Source organism: Hyperolius riggenbachi, chromosome 9 (assembly GCF_040937935.1).
Source record: "Hyperolius riggenbachi isolate aHypRig1 chromosome 9, aHypRig1.pri, whole genome shotgun sequence".
NCBI classification, from domain to species: Eukaryota; Metazoa; Chordata; class Amphibia; order Anura; family Hyperoliidae; genus Hyperolius; species Hyperolius riggenbachi.
Window position 1 is genome coordinate 205270675 of NC_090654.1, and position 15893 is coordinate 205286567.

The 15893-nt window shown below is 43.7% G+C and overlaps 1 protein-coding gene across 1 annotated transcript in view; it reads right to left on the minus strand.

The window, feature by feature from the left end:
• Positions 1-15893, minus strand: part of AQR (aquarius intron-binding spliceosomal factor) — a 156582-nt gene that overhangs the window by 96449 nt on the left and 44240 nt on the right. The window contains exons 14-17 of the mRNA XM_068253903.1: positions 15772-15874; positions 15435-15555; positions 11842-11983; positions 7347-7525 (exon numbers count right to left, since the gene is read on the minus strand). Of these exons, the coding sequence (XP_068110004.1) occupies positions 7347-7525; positions 11842-11983; positions 15435-15555; positions 15772-15874 (545 nt within the window). The remainder of the gene's footprint in view (positions 1-7346; positions 7526-11841; positions 11984-15434; positions 15556-15771; positions 15875-15893) is intronic.

Genomic DNA, 15893 nt, shown 5'->3' on the forward strand with positions numbered 1-15893 from the left:
GAGTTGCGCTCCGTTGCGCATGCACGGCCCGGGACGCTCCCATCCCTGGGAGTGATCTGCGCAGAAGAAGATTGCTCCCAGGGACAGGAGTGCTGCAGGGGAACACACCTCTAATCGTTTTAGCCACATCCCCTCAACAAGCATGCAGATCAGCTGCTCTGACTGAAGTCAGACTGGATTAGCTACATGCTTGTTTCAGGTGTGTGATTCAGCCACTACTGCAGCGAAAGGGATCAGCAGGACTGACAAGTAACTGCTATTGTTTACAAGAACACATCCATTTCCCTCTCAGTTAAGGTAAAGGCCCATACACACGTCTGATTTTTTTGGAACGACGGGACGTTTGAACGTCCCGTCGTTCAGACGTCCGCCCGCTAAATCGGGCGTGTGTACAGACTGTCGTTCGCGTGATAAGAATGAGTTTAAGCGATCCGCCCGGCGGATCGCTCAAACTGAGTCTTATCATGCGACCGACAGTCTGTACACACGCCCGATTTAGCGGGCGGACATCTGAACGACGGGACGTTCAAACGACCCGTCGTTCCAAAAAATCAGACGTGTGTATGGGCCATTAAGATTACAAAAACCGTGTGCTGGGCACCCGGCAAACAGAGGGCTAGCAAACTACACCTTTTTTTTTTTTTTTTTTTTTTTTTTTTTAGCAAACAGTCATTTAGCTGCATATGCGCACTGCTGGCTGTGGTCAGGCATGCACAGGGACGTGCTCACGGTGGCATACAAACACTGAAGAAAGATCCAGATTAGAGAACAAATTCAAGTACAAAAGACCGGGCACTGTCCTGTTAATGCTTTATTGCCAAAGTTTTTTCGCTAGGCAAAAAAAGCTTTGTCCACCTCCTCCCCTGGTCACGTCTCCCACCGCAAGCTGCGCACCATAGACACGCTTCACACTTGTCACAAGACATTAAGCAGGTTTGATGAACTACGCTGATCTATCTGTTTGTATCCCTGGCGAAAAAACGTTGGCAATAAATGCATTAACAGGACAGTGCCCGGTCTTTTGAACTTTAATTTGTTCTCCCTTTAAGGAAGCCCCAGGTAAGGCCTCGTTCAGATCATTTAGCGCAGATGACTGTGCGATCGGAACGCAACATGTACGATCGCATGCCATCTGCGCTACTGATCCCATTTACTACAGTGAATGGGATCTGTGCAGTGACTCCCAAAAATGCATGCAGCAGTGCGATAGCGCATCCCATCATATGCTGCGCAGTGCATATGATGGGAACAGTAGAAGGGCTGTCTATGCCTACCGTTCTTGCACCACACTATACGCGCTACCGAAATGCGCTTGGCAGCGCATATAGTCTGAACGAGGCCTAAGTATGGAACCTGAGACATTTCTTGTTTCAAGTTCACTTTAAGCATGCCAGAAAAAGTGAGAGAGCTTTAAAGATAACAAAGGTTGGAGAGTGATGAATGTGCTGTGGAAGGGCATTCCAGAATAACAATAATATGCTGTTTCCTTATAGTACTGTTCTGTTATTTGTAGTAAATATGTAGAGACTCACTGATTTCTAGGGACTTTCTGTCAAGCAGCTATCAGTCCTTAAAGTGAACCAGAGACGAAGCACCCTTGTGTATTTTACCATAGAAATCAGTGGGAACATTAGAGAAAACATTTACCCTGCTCTCTGTTCCATCCTCACTGCTAAAAGTGTCTGTTATCTAGCTGAGATAAGAATCCCGGACTGAGCATTGATTCTGGCTTTGCTATAATGACTCAGCTATAATGATTCCTGAGCAAAGCCAGCAGGGGGCAGGCTTGGACTTGAAGACAGCAAAGAACACAGTCTCAGCTATAATTATTCTGTAGCAAAGCCAGACCGACTGCTTAGTCGGGATTCTTATCTTAGAGGTGATAACAGGCAAATTAAACAGAGAACAATGTAACAAAGAGCAGATTAGGTGTTTACTGTCATGTTCCCACTGATTTATAAGGTAAAATACATGAGGTTGCTTCATCTCTGGTTCTCTTTAAGTATGTCACTTTAATCCCTAAGCGATCATGTGAGTCCTGAGGAACAAGCAGCGTTATCTACTGGAAAATGCTGCCAATTGCTGTGGCTGGCCATGATCACAAATAAACCATCAGACAGGGCTCAGTGTGTAATTGGAAAAGAGGAGGATGATGGGAAGTGCAGTGTAGGAGATAAAGCAGGTGACAGATATTTAGTGAAGGAATGCAAACTGATCCTGCCCTCTGACACTGCAGTGCAGGTAATAAGGGCTTTCTAAAGTAAACAAATCCTAGTATTCCAAAAGCACGTGGTACACGTCTTTACATTCAACAGAATATCCCTTTTTGTCGCCCTTACTTTGTTCAGTGTTTTGGCAGTGACAACAAATATATAAATAAAGGTAGGTTTGATTCTAATACTATAAGACATTCCATGAAATGTGGTCCACGCGTTACACGAAATCCCACAAAGTATTATACCCAGGGCTATTCCATGGGTTTGAGACGATACGCCTTAAACTCCAGGATATGCTAAATAAAAATATTGCCCAAGTTACAGGAATGATTCATACATTTACTCTTCAAATGCTGCCTTTCCCTTGTTCTGATCAGCTACTGCTGAAAACAGCAGGATTGCTACTGAACACACTGTGCACTGAGAGAATGTCTGTGCACACGCTAGATCGGGGGAGTCAAACTCAATCATGTAAGGGGCCACAATCTAAAACATAGCCAAGGTCCATACTCGCATTCAAATTTTATCTAAAGATGATTGGCCAATTTTACATATCCAAGGAGGGGGCTCTATGATAATTTTGCAGGGGGTCCCGTTGGTAGTTGCCGCACCCAGGCTCAAACTGACTATGTTTTACCCAGAAACACAGTCATCCTCCGGATGGGAAGGCAGTGTACAGTCATCTTTACCGCTTACAATGATGCAGATTTGAAGCTCTCGAGGCCACATAAAATGGCAAGGAGGGCTGCCATTTGGCCCACAGGCCTTGTGTTTGACACCACTGCTCTAGACAATCATTGGCCAAGTCAATTGACTTGGTTTAGTGATCTGTCCTGCCCGATTGCTCAATACCGAGCGATTAATGAGCCTATTGTGTGTTCATACTTACCCACCCTGCTGGGCACTGCTTGCTCCTGCGTCACCCTACCATCCCTCCTCATCTATTGACCGTACACAATGCTCAGCTGTACTAGGGCAGCCTGTCTGTACAGGGCTTGTTCTCCGCAATGTCACTCCAATGATAGAGCAACGATTGGTTAAGGGGGTGATAAGTTCAGGCTCCTCAGGAGGTGTTACGATTAGACCCCACCAAGAGGGGTGAAACCAGGTGTGTCTTAGGGTTAGGCATCTGTAGAGTGAGGGTTCTGTGTGAGTGTAGGGTTAGGTCAAAGCAAATTATCGGTAAAGATTACCGATATTTTTCTATCGTAATTAAGTAGTAGCATATCGTCATTTTACTGATATTCTACTAGCAGCTATCTCCGGCACCCTTTTTTACATGTACCTAGCTCAGAACTACCCAAAGTTTGGAATACATATAAAAAGAAACGTTTGCGACTGATTAATCTTAAAGAATAAAGAAAGATATAAATTATATTACAGTTAGATATAAAAAATATTATAGCTATTCAATGTCTAATGGAATTAAACTTCAGGCAGTTCTGTAATATGATTAGTCCCTTCTGCCATTCAAAACTGTAATATATCATCCCATAGCTAAATGACACACCTTATAAACAGAAGGCCTTTTAATTAAAACGGACCCAAACCAAACTTTTTTTTAGTCCAAAATTGCATTTGCACCACTCTGACACATACAAAGATAAATAAACACTCCTTCAAGCCTATGAGCATTTCAGTGCATGCTTTTCATCCTTCACTTTGCATAACTAGGGTTATACAGGTGGCAGCCATTAGCAATTCCTCCATTGATGGATACCATCTCCTCACCAGTTTGCCGGATTTTGTCCTGGCAATTTGAAAGGAAGGGAGGGGTTCCTCCAATAAGTGCAAAAAAATATTTTATATTTGTCATCATGCAGCTGAAAAAAGGCTGCTATTTATTATTATAATTTAGAAAATAGATTTTATTTCTGAAATCTTGTATTTTTAAATTTGGGTCCACTTTAACAAAGGCAAATAACAGGGAAAGCCATCATAAAACTGGTCTACATCTACCAATAACAAGCCTTCTAGAGATAGCTCCAGGCACATAATCTGCCACAGGGCTCCCACGGCTCAGACAGTAATAGTCAAATGCTGAATTTGTTTGCGGTGCTATCAGGGGTCACCTCAAGCTTGCAGCTCCAGCAGGAGGAGATCTGGGGTTGTGTATGCAGTTCTGTGCCAGCTGGCAGCACTATGCCCTCAACTTGCAGAACCTTCATCATATAAGTTACATTATGCTGTTGTGGCAGCCTGGACATCTTGACCCTTATAAACCTAAAACCAGCTTATTTTTAGATCAGAGACCCTTTGCAGAAATTCTTGGAGATGAAACACATCTCTCTCATCAGGCCCATTAAAAAAAATCTTCAGTGCGGAAGCTAATTGCCTCCTTCAATACAGACTAAGCTGCCTTAATGCTGCCACTGTCCTGGCACATGTTAATCACTTAAATACTAATACTTCCACCATGGCTGGTGCACAGACACTTGCATGGGCCAAGCATGACTCTTTCCAAAATTAATGCTTCAAGATGATGTGGCTCCTTCTCTGAGGAAGCATTCAGATAAACAATGGACCGCTCAATTAGGCTGGACAAATCCAAAGGTGCTAATGACTGCACTCCACAGCCATTAGTCACATCAATGGCAAGACAAGTCTGATTTCTATGGCTGACAACAGGCAGTTTAAAGAATTCCTATTGGGAGTACACAGCATCCACCTAAACTAGGGGTATCAAGCTCAAACACAAAGTGGGCCAAAATGGAAAAGTGGGACCAAGTCACAGGCCAACCTCAATGTCTAGTAACCGCCTTTCCTCCCTAATACAATTCTCTGGCCCCTCCCTTATACAGTTTCTTGGTGTCTAGTGGCCCACTTCCCTCCCCTATGCAGTTCCCTGGTGTCTAAGGGCACTCCTCTTTCCCCTATACAGTTCCCTGGAGCTTAGTGGTCCTCGCTCACCTATATAGTTCCCTGGTGTCTTGTGGCCCTCTTCCCTCCTCTATACAGTTCACTGTGGTTTAGTGCTTTCCCCCTCCCTCCCCCATATAGCTTTTCTGGAGATCCAAGCCTTCACCTCCAATATAGCTTCCTTGGTGGTCTATAGTGGGACAAACAGATTCATGCAATAATATAATGCAAAGTGGGGAAACCGCTTGGGGGCCCAATTTGATGGCTCTGCAGGCCAGATTTGGCCCGCAGGGCGGAGTTTGACATGTATGATTTAAACTATATGGAGAATAGGTGCCCAAAACATATTAATACCAATACCAAGCAATAATAGTGTTTTTTACCAGGAACCTCAAGTTGCACAGGAACATTTGTAAATCACAATTTCAATGATAGTTGAAAAAAGCAAATCTGATAGTAATTAGGATAATAAGTGAATATAAATAGTATAGAGGCAAAGAGGTGGAAAGATTACCTAGCAACATATGCATAAAATATCCTACAGCTCACTTTATCTCCTCTCTGGAGTCAGCCATGGGGTAGGTCAATCAGGTGTGGCCAAGTGTCACACAAAGTATGAACATGAACGCATGCCAGGCTACTTTTCCCAACATTCCTGGATTATGGGTAGCTCACGGTTTTAGAAATGTATCGTTTCTTATACTTAGAGCATTTGTGGCGGAGGAAGGGGGTTTTAAAGTTAGGCGTCAGAAAAAAGGGGTCTTAGGGTTAGGCATCAAGAAGAGGGGGGGTCTTAGGGTTAGGTGTCAGGAAAACCAGGTACAGAAAAAAACAAAAAACAACTTAATATGACCAAGATAATTAATATCTATTTCTAACATACCATAAAATATTTGATAAATGTGTGGCAAAGACAAACTCCAGAAGTGGATACTTAACCACTTCCCCTCCCCCAAGACGAGTAACTACGTCCCTGCAAAATGCCATAACTGCTTGCAGGGGTGTAGGCTACTATGTCCCTCCGCGCCACACATTCCCGATCGCCCTCTCTCCCGTGCTCGTTACCGCCACCGATCAGTATTCGCTAGATCAATGAATGGGAGCACAGTTCCCATTTATTGATCTAAGTCCCCATGTGAATGACAGCAGTAGTCTATGAGACGGCGCTTCCATTCACAAAGAACGCGCATCATTTCCTCTATGTGTAGAATCAGAAAGTGAGCGCCGAGGACATCTTGTGGCTAAGAAGTAAAATTACATTTACATTTTTTTATGTATTTTTACATATTAAATGAACCCCTGACCTCCCACACTCCCCTATAGTTACCAATGTATCTATTTTTTTTGAAAAAAACAAAAGAAAAATGTACAAATAAAAAAAAACCAGTTACCTTAGGGGCTGAACTTTTTTAACCTGCGTCGCCGGCTGCAGGCTAATTAATCAGGAAGCAGCCGCTTCCTGTCAATTCAAGGCGGAAGCCCGAGTGCTCCCGAAGACCTCCGAAGTCCCTGCGGCGGCGGACGCGAACGGCGGAGCCAGCGCAGCACCGAGGGCACCGGGAGAGGAGAGGGAAGGCTCATTAGGACCGAGCCTTCCCTCTCCTTAGGTGAGTATCTGACTTTTTTATTTTTAATCCGGTACCCATTGGCTTTAAACACTTTTCTAAAAAAAATAATTCTTAGCAAAAAGTACCCTCCAAAGAAAGCCTAATTGGTGGCAAAAAAACAAGATATAGATTGTTTCATTGTGATAAGTAGTAATAAAGTTATAAGCGAATTAATGGAAGGAGCGCTGAAAGGTGAAAATTGTTTTTTGTAAGGGAAAAAAACTCTTTGAGGTGAAGTGGATACTTAAGTGATCTTGATAAGTTATATATGTCTTGTAATAATAATAATAATAATAATTAGTCTATTATAGGTCTATATTCTTCTAACCTCAATTACCCCAAGCCCGCATACAGCACGCTCTCCTGAACGGTGTGAATCATTTCTAGAACTAAAGCGGCGAAAGGAGGGGACTGAATTATGGACAGGCAGAGGGGGCAGGAGGACTGCCACTTCCTCCCTGCCCATAATCGACAGCAGAATGGGGACCACAGATGGCGCTGGAGGAGGATGGTGCTGTGACATAGTAACAGCACGGGTAATAAAACCGTATTAAAAGTATATGGGGGGGGGGGGGGAACCAAGTCAGGAGTACCTCAACAAACAATGCCAGCAATTACACTACAACCAACACAAACCGTGAACAAATGCACTTTTTAGACTTACCTTCCCATTCATCTTTAATCTGGTCCCTGACATTCAGGTTGATGGTAACATCAGCTCTCACCCGTGTTGGCCAGTTTTCACCGATGTTTGGCTTGGCAACTTCTACAACTGAGAAAGCTACAATGGGTTGGGCCATGCGAGCCCAACCACCGAAAACGACACCTCCATATTCAGATTGCCTGGAATACAAACTCTCCATCAGTGTAAATATTGGATCGTCTCAGCCGAGTGCAGTGTACTACTATTCCCCCACCTGCAAACCTCTAACTGGGTAAACAATGAAAAGTAGTTAATCTCAGACAGGGCCGGATTTAGGCCAAGGCCCCCTAGGCCATGGCCTAGGGCACCACAGGAGCAAGGGCACCAAAGCAGCAAGCTAAACTGGTGCAGCATTTGCAAGCTTGCAAATGCTGCAATGCAGGGAGATCAGGTGAGCGCCTGAGTGTGGTACTCTGCTACTAGCTGCCTGTGCAGTGGCCACCTTGCTCTCTGTGCACGTTTGCATTATGGCCGGCGTGCCATAAAGGAAGAGGAAGCTTCTGCACTGGAGATGAGTGGGGAAATGAGTGACACTGATGGCTGCTGCGGTGTAAAGGCAAGCTGGCTATCTATACTAAAAATGGGGGGGGGGGGGGAGGAGGGATTAAGGGAGTCATCTGGCTACCTATTCTGGAGGGGGAGGGATCCTCAGGCTACCTATACTGGAGGGACAGGGGGGAGGGGTCATCTGGCTACCTATACTGGGGGGGGTCATCAGGTTACCTGTACTAGGAGGAAAGGGGAGGGGTCATCTGGCTACCTATACTGGGGGGGGGGGGGTCATCAGGTTACCTGTACTAGAAGGAAAGGGGAGGGGTCATCTGGCTACCTATACTGGGGGAGGGGTCATTTCGCTACCTATACTGAAGGGGGGCGGCTGGTGACAGTGGCCTTGGGCGGTAAAGAGTACAAATCCAGCCCTGATCTCAGACAGAAAACAGGCATTATTTTTTTTTTAAACTGTTGCTGTTAGTACTGTTGCTTTGGTTACACTGCAATACATTTTCCAGGATGATGAGATGCAACTCGGAGAAACTAATATAAAAGCATTCATGGACTCATAAGAGGGCTAAATCACATAAAAGCGCATACACAAAGAGTAAGGTCTGGACCCACCAGAGGGCTTTCAGCTGTGCCTTGTGCTACACTGATTAAGGTAAATGGAGGGGAACTCATACCCGTGACTTGGTTAAAGAATACCCAAAGTGACGTGTGACATGATGAGATAGACATGGGTATGTACAGTGCCAAGAACACTAATAACTATGCTGTATTCATTTTTTTCTTTCTCTGCCTGAAAGAGTTAAATATCAGGTATGCAAGTGGCTGACTTGATAAGAAATTCCAACTATAAGGCTACTTGCACACTAAGACGTTGCGTTAGGTGCCACGTTAAGGTCGCATAACGTGCACCTAACGTGACGCCTGGTGCTCTTCTATGTGGACGTCAGAGTGAGCCGCTTTGTGCAGCTCACTCTGGCATCCGTGATGCATACTCTTGTGCGCATGCGGCATCACATGGTCCCGCCGGCCAATCACCGCACAGAGCGGCCGCTCCAGGAAGTAAACACTGCACGTCACAACGTGCAGTGAATATTAATTAGCCATGTGCCTGGCCGCTCTCCGCTCCTCCCCAACATGACTGCGCATGTGCAGACAGTCTAACGCGGCTTAAGCCGCTCTAACGCCGTAGCATGCTGCACTTTCGGGAGAACGTGCAGCGTTACATGTAACGCAACGTAAGCTGTGTGAACAGCCCAATTGTGTTACATTGCTGTGCGTTGGGGGAGCGTTACAGGCGCACTAACGTGCGCCTGTAACGTCCCTGTGTGTAAGCAGCCTAAAAGTTTCCTAGCCGAAAATGGCTTCTGAGAGCAGGAAAGAGATAAAAAGGGTCAATAGTTCATAGATTTTAGCTCTGCCATACTTCAATGAATGGGTCAGTGAGCAAAAACAATAAAACAGTTAAAACTTAAAAAGTAGATTTAAACACAAAATAAAACTGTGGAATATCTTAAAAAGTCATTATTAGGTAAAGGAAGATAGATACAATTGTTTATTTAATTAGTTTATTTTTGCTTCGGGTGTCCTTTAAATCGTAGTGCATGCAGCATTTTTGGAGTGATTGCACTTTTAAGTTTAAATAAACTTAAAACTACTTGCTGGGCCTGCTGAGGTCCGGCTTCTGTAGCATAGCCCCGCCCCATAGCACAAAAGATCATTGGCGCTTCTCTAATTGGTAATATAGAAGCGCCTATGACCTTTTGGGAAAGGGGGTGGGGCTTAGCGCCAGAGGTTTGTGGAAAATGACATCAGGAGACCAGGTAAGTATTTTAAACTTTATTTTGCACAATACAAAAAAACAAAACCCTAATCAAAAGTGCTGTACAATAGTTGGCAGTAGCTTGTGCAGCGCTTTTTAACTTTCTCCCCCAAAAAACACACCCAAAAACACGCTGGGGATCTTGGCACAAAAAGCTTACGTGATTGCATGCGCAAGAGTGATCCCCAGTTGGCCAGAGGCCTAACAAATATAACTGATATAAATGAAGACAGCACACAGTAATATTTATCAAGGATGGTTAATGAGATGCAAAGAATTCCAAGCCCATGTGGGATTACTGGTTTGCAAATTCTATATGTAAATGTATGCAGTTTGAAAATGAGCCAACCGAAGAATGCAAAGGTGGAAGTTGCATTTTCAAGATGCATACATTTGCATAGAAAATTTGTATAATCCAGCATCAACTCAGAATTTTTTGCAACTCATTGACGATGCTGATTATATAATATAGAATTTTTTGTACCAATGACAAAAGTCCTGGTCACAGGACAGCATTAGAGTGAGAAGGGGAGTATTCAGGTGTGTGTCAGTTTAACATCACAGAGCCACAGTGATAATAGTGCTGTGTGGAGAAAAGCTCTCCTCTTAGTTTAGAATAGCAGCTTGATCTGTGAAAGTGCTAGAGATCAAAAGACAAGCAAGCTCAGCATCCTGAAATAGCCGTGAAACATAAAACATGGCCCACGGCTCAGGTTCCACCAGTCTTTACTCCACATTAGCCAGGGCAACTGAGGGGATTTGTTCAGCTCTGCATGCCAGGGAACAAATGAGAAGATCTCATTAACCATTTAGAGTGATGAAATGAGAAATGTCAACATTCCAGCTGCAGTCTGACACACCGCAGTGTCTCAGGCTAGGCATTCACAGCAGAAAAACTGCTCCCGATTTCTACCATCAAGTTTGAATATTGTTTGAGGCTAGTTTTACACCTATTTTTTGCATTGCGGTGGGATGCAAAGCTCCTTTCGCATCCCACCGCAACGCAAAAAATGACAAACATATGACCCTGCGACAGAGTGCACTGACAGGGTGCATAGTGCCTCCCCGCCGCACAGTGACTTACTCCTTGCTGGGCAGGAGGTAAGTCACTGGGATTCCCAGTGGTACACATATGCACGCCGCATCTCGCTCTGTCACTGTGTGTGTTGCCCATAGACTTACCTCAAGCACTGGTGCTTGCGGTAACACGATGTTGTCCTTGCATCAGATCTGATACTTCCAACACACCAGAACAGACTGCAATAAGCGTGAAAGCCTCAATAGTCTTCAAAAAAGAAAAGATGACCAGCACTTGCCAATTCTTAAAAAGCAGAATATTTATTCACAAAAAAGAGTGAATAAAAATAGCCATGACATCCGGACTCCCAGAATGTAACTATAGCTCTTGGTAGTAAGTATAGCTCTTAGCTGCATACAATGGCATGAGGACTTCCTCCAGAATAGGTTACGCCTCCATTGCAGCCCAATTCTAGTCACAACGGACTATCGCCGTTTCGAACGGATAAACCGCTCTTTGTCAAGTGAAAGCATGCTTTCACTTGACAAAGAGCGGTTTATCCGTTCGAAACGGATAGACCTGGCAGAGCCATTGAAGCAAAATAGGTGTGCTGTCCAAGAAGTACGAAAGCCTCCATACTCCATAGTCTTTGCTTTTACGGCCCCTTGCGACAAAATAGGGTAACGCAACGCAGGTTTACCCCCTCTAGACTTAAAGGGGCCTCAAGGGTGTTTGACCTTCTATGGCCTAATTAAAATCATGGCTGTCATGGATCATTGTATGGGCAAGATACACAACTTCTGGTATGTGGTCTGTATAGGAACATCCTCACAAGTATACAGTATTACAGTTATTGGACATATGGCCGCATATTGTACTAGACTGTTTACACAGGAAACGTGCCACCACTCTAATGATTGTTCTAGTATGTTTGTGTAATAACACAATAAAGGTTCTGCAGCTCTTACTGCTGTCTGACAACTGCGATGCAATTCATCGCTCACTGTTTAAACACGCTGACTGCAGCAATAATTATAAATGTATTCTCTAGGAGGGAAACCGCATCCCCCACACAGAACGTGAGCAGGAAGAAGCCCCAGCCTGATGACACTCACCATGGCTTCATTCGGCACACCACATCCTCAATGTCCTGCCGGATCTCATATGTGGACTCCAAGCGGAAGAGGTTGAAGTTACGGAGAAGGTAATCATGCAGAGTGAGGAACTGCAGGTTCAACTTTGGTAAAGCCAGGCATCCTAGCAAAGAGAATCAAGGTTTAAGACAATAGAACAAATGAGTCCTGTAAAAATTAGAGTCTTCTATAGGTGTTCTCTAGACTATGGCCCTGCCCAACTTGTGCTACCATTAGGTTATACTGTATACAGCAATAAATGTACTCCGTTCAAAAAAAAAAAAAAGAAATAGAAATGTTTAACCACACCAAACGCATTTCTGCTATACTTTCACCTTTTTTATTGCAAAGGGATGTTTTATTCTACACTATTTAGAAGCCTAACCATAAACTAATTAATGTAGGCGATAATCAAATCTGTGTATTCTCCACACTATTTTTGCTGTACTTTTATTTGTAAAGGTGTGGTAATGTAGTGAAATAGACTGATAATCTTGTCATCTATCAGCAACGCCGTTCTCTACGGAAGATCTTGGAATAAGTAGTAATACATATCCAGAAGTGATAACAAAAGTCATTCAAGAAATAAAAAAAGAAATGTCTGTAATTAAGTGATTAGGATTTGCTATCGTCTCCTGGGTCATTTTAGACTATAGTCAGGACTGCTGAGAAGTTTGGAATTCAGTTTCACACAAGACACCAAATCAGACCATTTTCTATAATGGAGACCAACCAATACATGAATATGTCAACAGATCCTATATTACATATCGGATTAATCAAGAGAATAGGAGCGCGCAAATGCTATCCATTTTAAGAGAACAATTTTATCTGCAGAAACTTGTTCTCCCACTGGGTAACATTTGAGCTCTCTGATTCCCTTGATAGTATTTTTAGGTCTCTGCCTGGAGGTGGGTGGTAAAGAAAGATTGCTGTAGACCTGTGGTAATGATGTGAATGAATGGCAGCATTTATAACAGTGGCTATATTCCTAAATCCAGAAATAAGGTGGTGGAGTTGGCTTCCTAATTTCTGTATAATATTCTTTCAGCCCAATTATGATGCAATTTCCTATTTATTTCCACATTAATGTCATTCATGGACCTCTACGCACTTCTGGTCTCTTCATGGTCCACTTCCCTGTCTAGCTGACATTCCCACAATCATCTTAGGTGACTTCAACAACGATAGTAACACTAACAACCTGGCTGCTACCAACTTTCCCATGTAGCGCTTCTCTAGGTCTCTACTGGTTCCACAATATTGACACTGAAAGGGAACCAGAGATGAAGTAAAGAAAAGATTTTATACATACCTGTGGCTTCCTCCAGCCCCATACGCACGGATCGCTCTCACGCCGCCGTCCACCGCTGCCCGTAACTACGAGAACAGGCTCCTGTCACTGACGTCATCTGAGCCGGCCTACGCAGGAGAAGTGCGCTCTCTACGTATCTCTCCAGCAGCTGCTGCAGAGATACGCAAACTGCGCACTTCTCCTACGCTAGACTGGCTCTGACTGACGGCAGAGTGGGGAGCCGGTTCTCGTAGTTGCAGGCAGCGAAGGACAGCGGCATGGGAGCGATCCGTGCGTATGGGGCTGGAGGAAGCCACAGGTATGTATAAAATCTTTTCTTTAGATCATCTCTGGTTCTCTTTAACAAATTTGAATAGTGAGTGCTCTTTAATTTTATTACATAAGATGGCCCCTTTTGCTCCTACTTCATCTGTTCAGGGAAGAATGACTGACTCTTCTCTTCTACAAAGTGATCAGGGCTCATTCACACTAGTCAGTGAGTTGAAATGCATTAAAATGCATAAATAAAAATTAATGAATGGTTCTGTGTGCTTTTCCAAGAATTTTAATTACCAACGAGTTGAAATGCACTGCACAGCAACTCACTGGTGTAGCGTGAATGATAAAATGAAAGTTTATGGACTTTCATGTTACCTAGTAAAATGCACACTATATGCAGTGAGTCAAAACTCACTGCAACTCACGTAATGTGAATAAGCCCTAAGTAATCCCCTCCATATGACAGTACAGAGCAGGCTTAAAGCAAACCTTAAGCAGAAAAAAAGTATTATATAAATGAACTGTATATGTAGTACAGCTAGAAGTCTCATTTTTTATTTTCAGTTACATGGCTTTTTTTTTTTATAACATTACATCATTCTGCCATATTTGCAGTTAACAAACCACACTCTGTATTTTAAACTATAAAACAGAGCAGAACTAATGACCCTCTGAACTTTCCAGCAGGAAAACCTTATCACAAGCCATCTCTCAATTTTTCTTGGCTGTTTAACTGCTTCAGAAAACAGGACTGTATCCAACCCAAGTTGGGTTGAAAATCTCAGGGAAGCTTTTTTGCATAGATAAAAACTGTTGTTTCTTAACTCTTCCTGTACTGGAAAACACTATAAGACTTTTTTGCTTCAGGTTTACTTTAACCTCCCTGGTTATGATTATTTCCACATTTAGGCTGCTTTCACAGTGAGATGTTAAAGTCCCACGTTACAGCAGCCTGTAACGCAGCCCAACTCACAGTAATGAAAAAACAATGTGCTATTCACACGTGTTGCGTTACATTGTATCCTTTAAGCTGTAACACTGTGCATAGTCCAATAGCAACTAGCTACAGGGTAAGCTCAACCTAGTTCAATCTGATTCTAATGCTGGGCATACACGCCTCGATTTTGACACTCAATGCTCCCACTCGATCGATTCCCCACTCGATTTCGCAGGCGATTCTCTTCTCTTCAACTCGTTTTTCTTATCTTTTTTCCATTGTGCTCAATGAGGAATCGAGCGGTGAAATTATCGGGCGGGAGATCGGACGTGTCGGAAATTATCTATCGAGCCATCTATATGGCAGAATCGAGCCGTGTATTCCCAGCATAACATGTTCATTTCTTCCTCTATTGTTGCAAATTGTGTTTGCAGTCCTTGTGCAGACTGTGTCAGCACTCACTGAGTATAGGCTAACAGGTTGTTTCTAAGGGCTTGATTCACTATGCGGTGCTAACCTACTTAGCACGTCTAAAGTCTCTAGACGTGCTAACCAGGGTGCTAAGTAGGTTATCACCGGTTTTCTCAATCAGATCGCGCGCTAAGTACCGCGCGCAAAATCCTATGCCTAAGTCCCATAGGCTTTAATGGGCACTTCGCGCGGAGCGCCCTGTGCAGAGCGCGCGTAAAGTTTTGAGCGCATAAAGTTTTGCGTGTGAAAAGCTCATTTAGACGTGCTAAGGGGGTTTTCACAGGCGTGCTAACAGTTAGCACCACTTTGTGGATCAAGCCCTTTATGTGCAGAGTGTGCAAGTCACATGCCGGTATTCTTCCAGGACTTAAAAACTGTCTTAAAATCAGTGACACAAGTATACTGCATTACTGACCAGAGCCTAATATAAAACATTTTAGTCAGTATTTCTGTTTAAACCAGATGACTGAGAGCAGTTTCAGGATGGCTGTGTAAAATGAGATTTCCAAGCTGAGGTTATATTGGTTGGTTTCGTGATATTACAGCTTATTAGTGAAGCCATAACAAGCCTGTCAGATCAGATTACAGCCTCACCTTCCCCAGAATAGTACTCCGTGGGCACGATGTTCTCATCCCAAATGATCTTCTCTGTGGGATACAAGGGCATCTGGTTCAGCTGCTGGATCTGAGAGATACGGCGCTCATGACGTGATACCTGGATACACAAACAGGAAACAAGCATATGTGAGTATGCTATGCACAGAAAACTGGAAAGCAGCAGCACTTCACAATGTAATGCGGAATATGGATGATGCAATTTATTAATGTACAAAAAAAAAAGCACCACGATTCTTATGCAGCACCACAAGCTACGGAATTAATACTGTTCATGGGAAAGATGCATAATATGTCTGATTTTTGCTGGACCTACCAGGAGCTCCAAGAGGAATTCTTTGTCATATTTGGTGTCTTCTCCTTCAGACAGAGCTGGTAGTAAGCAGAGGTATGATGCCACCTGGTGGAGAGTGTTGGGACTGCAAAATAAAGAATTGG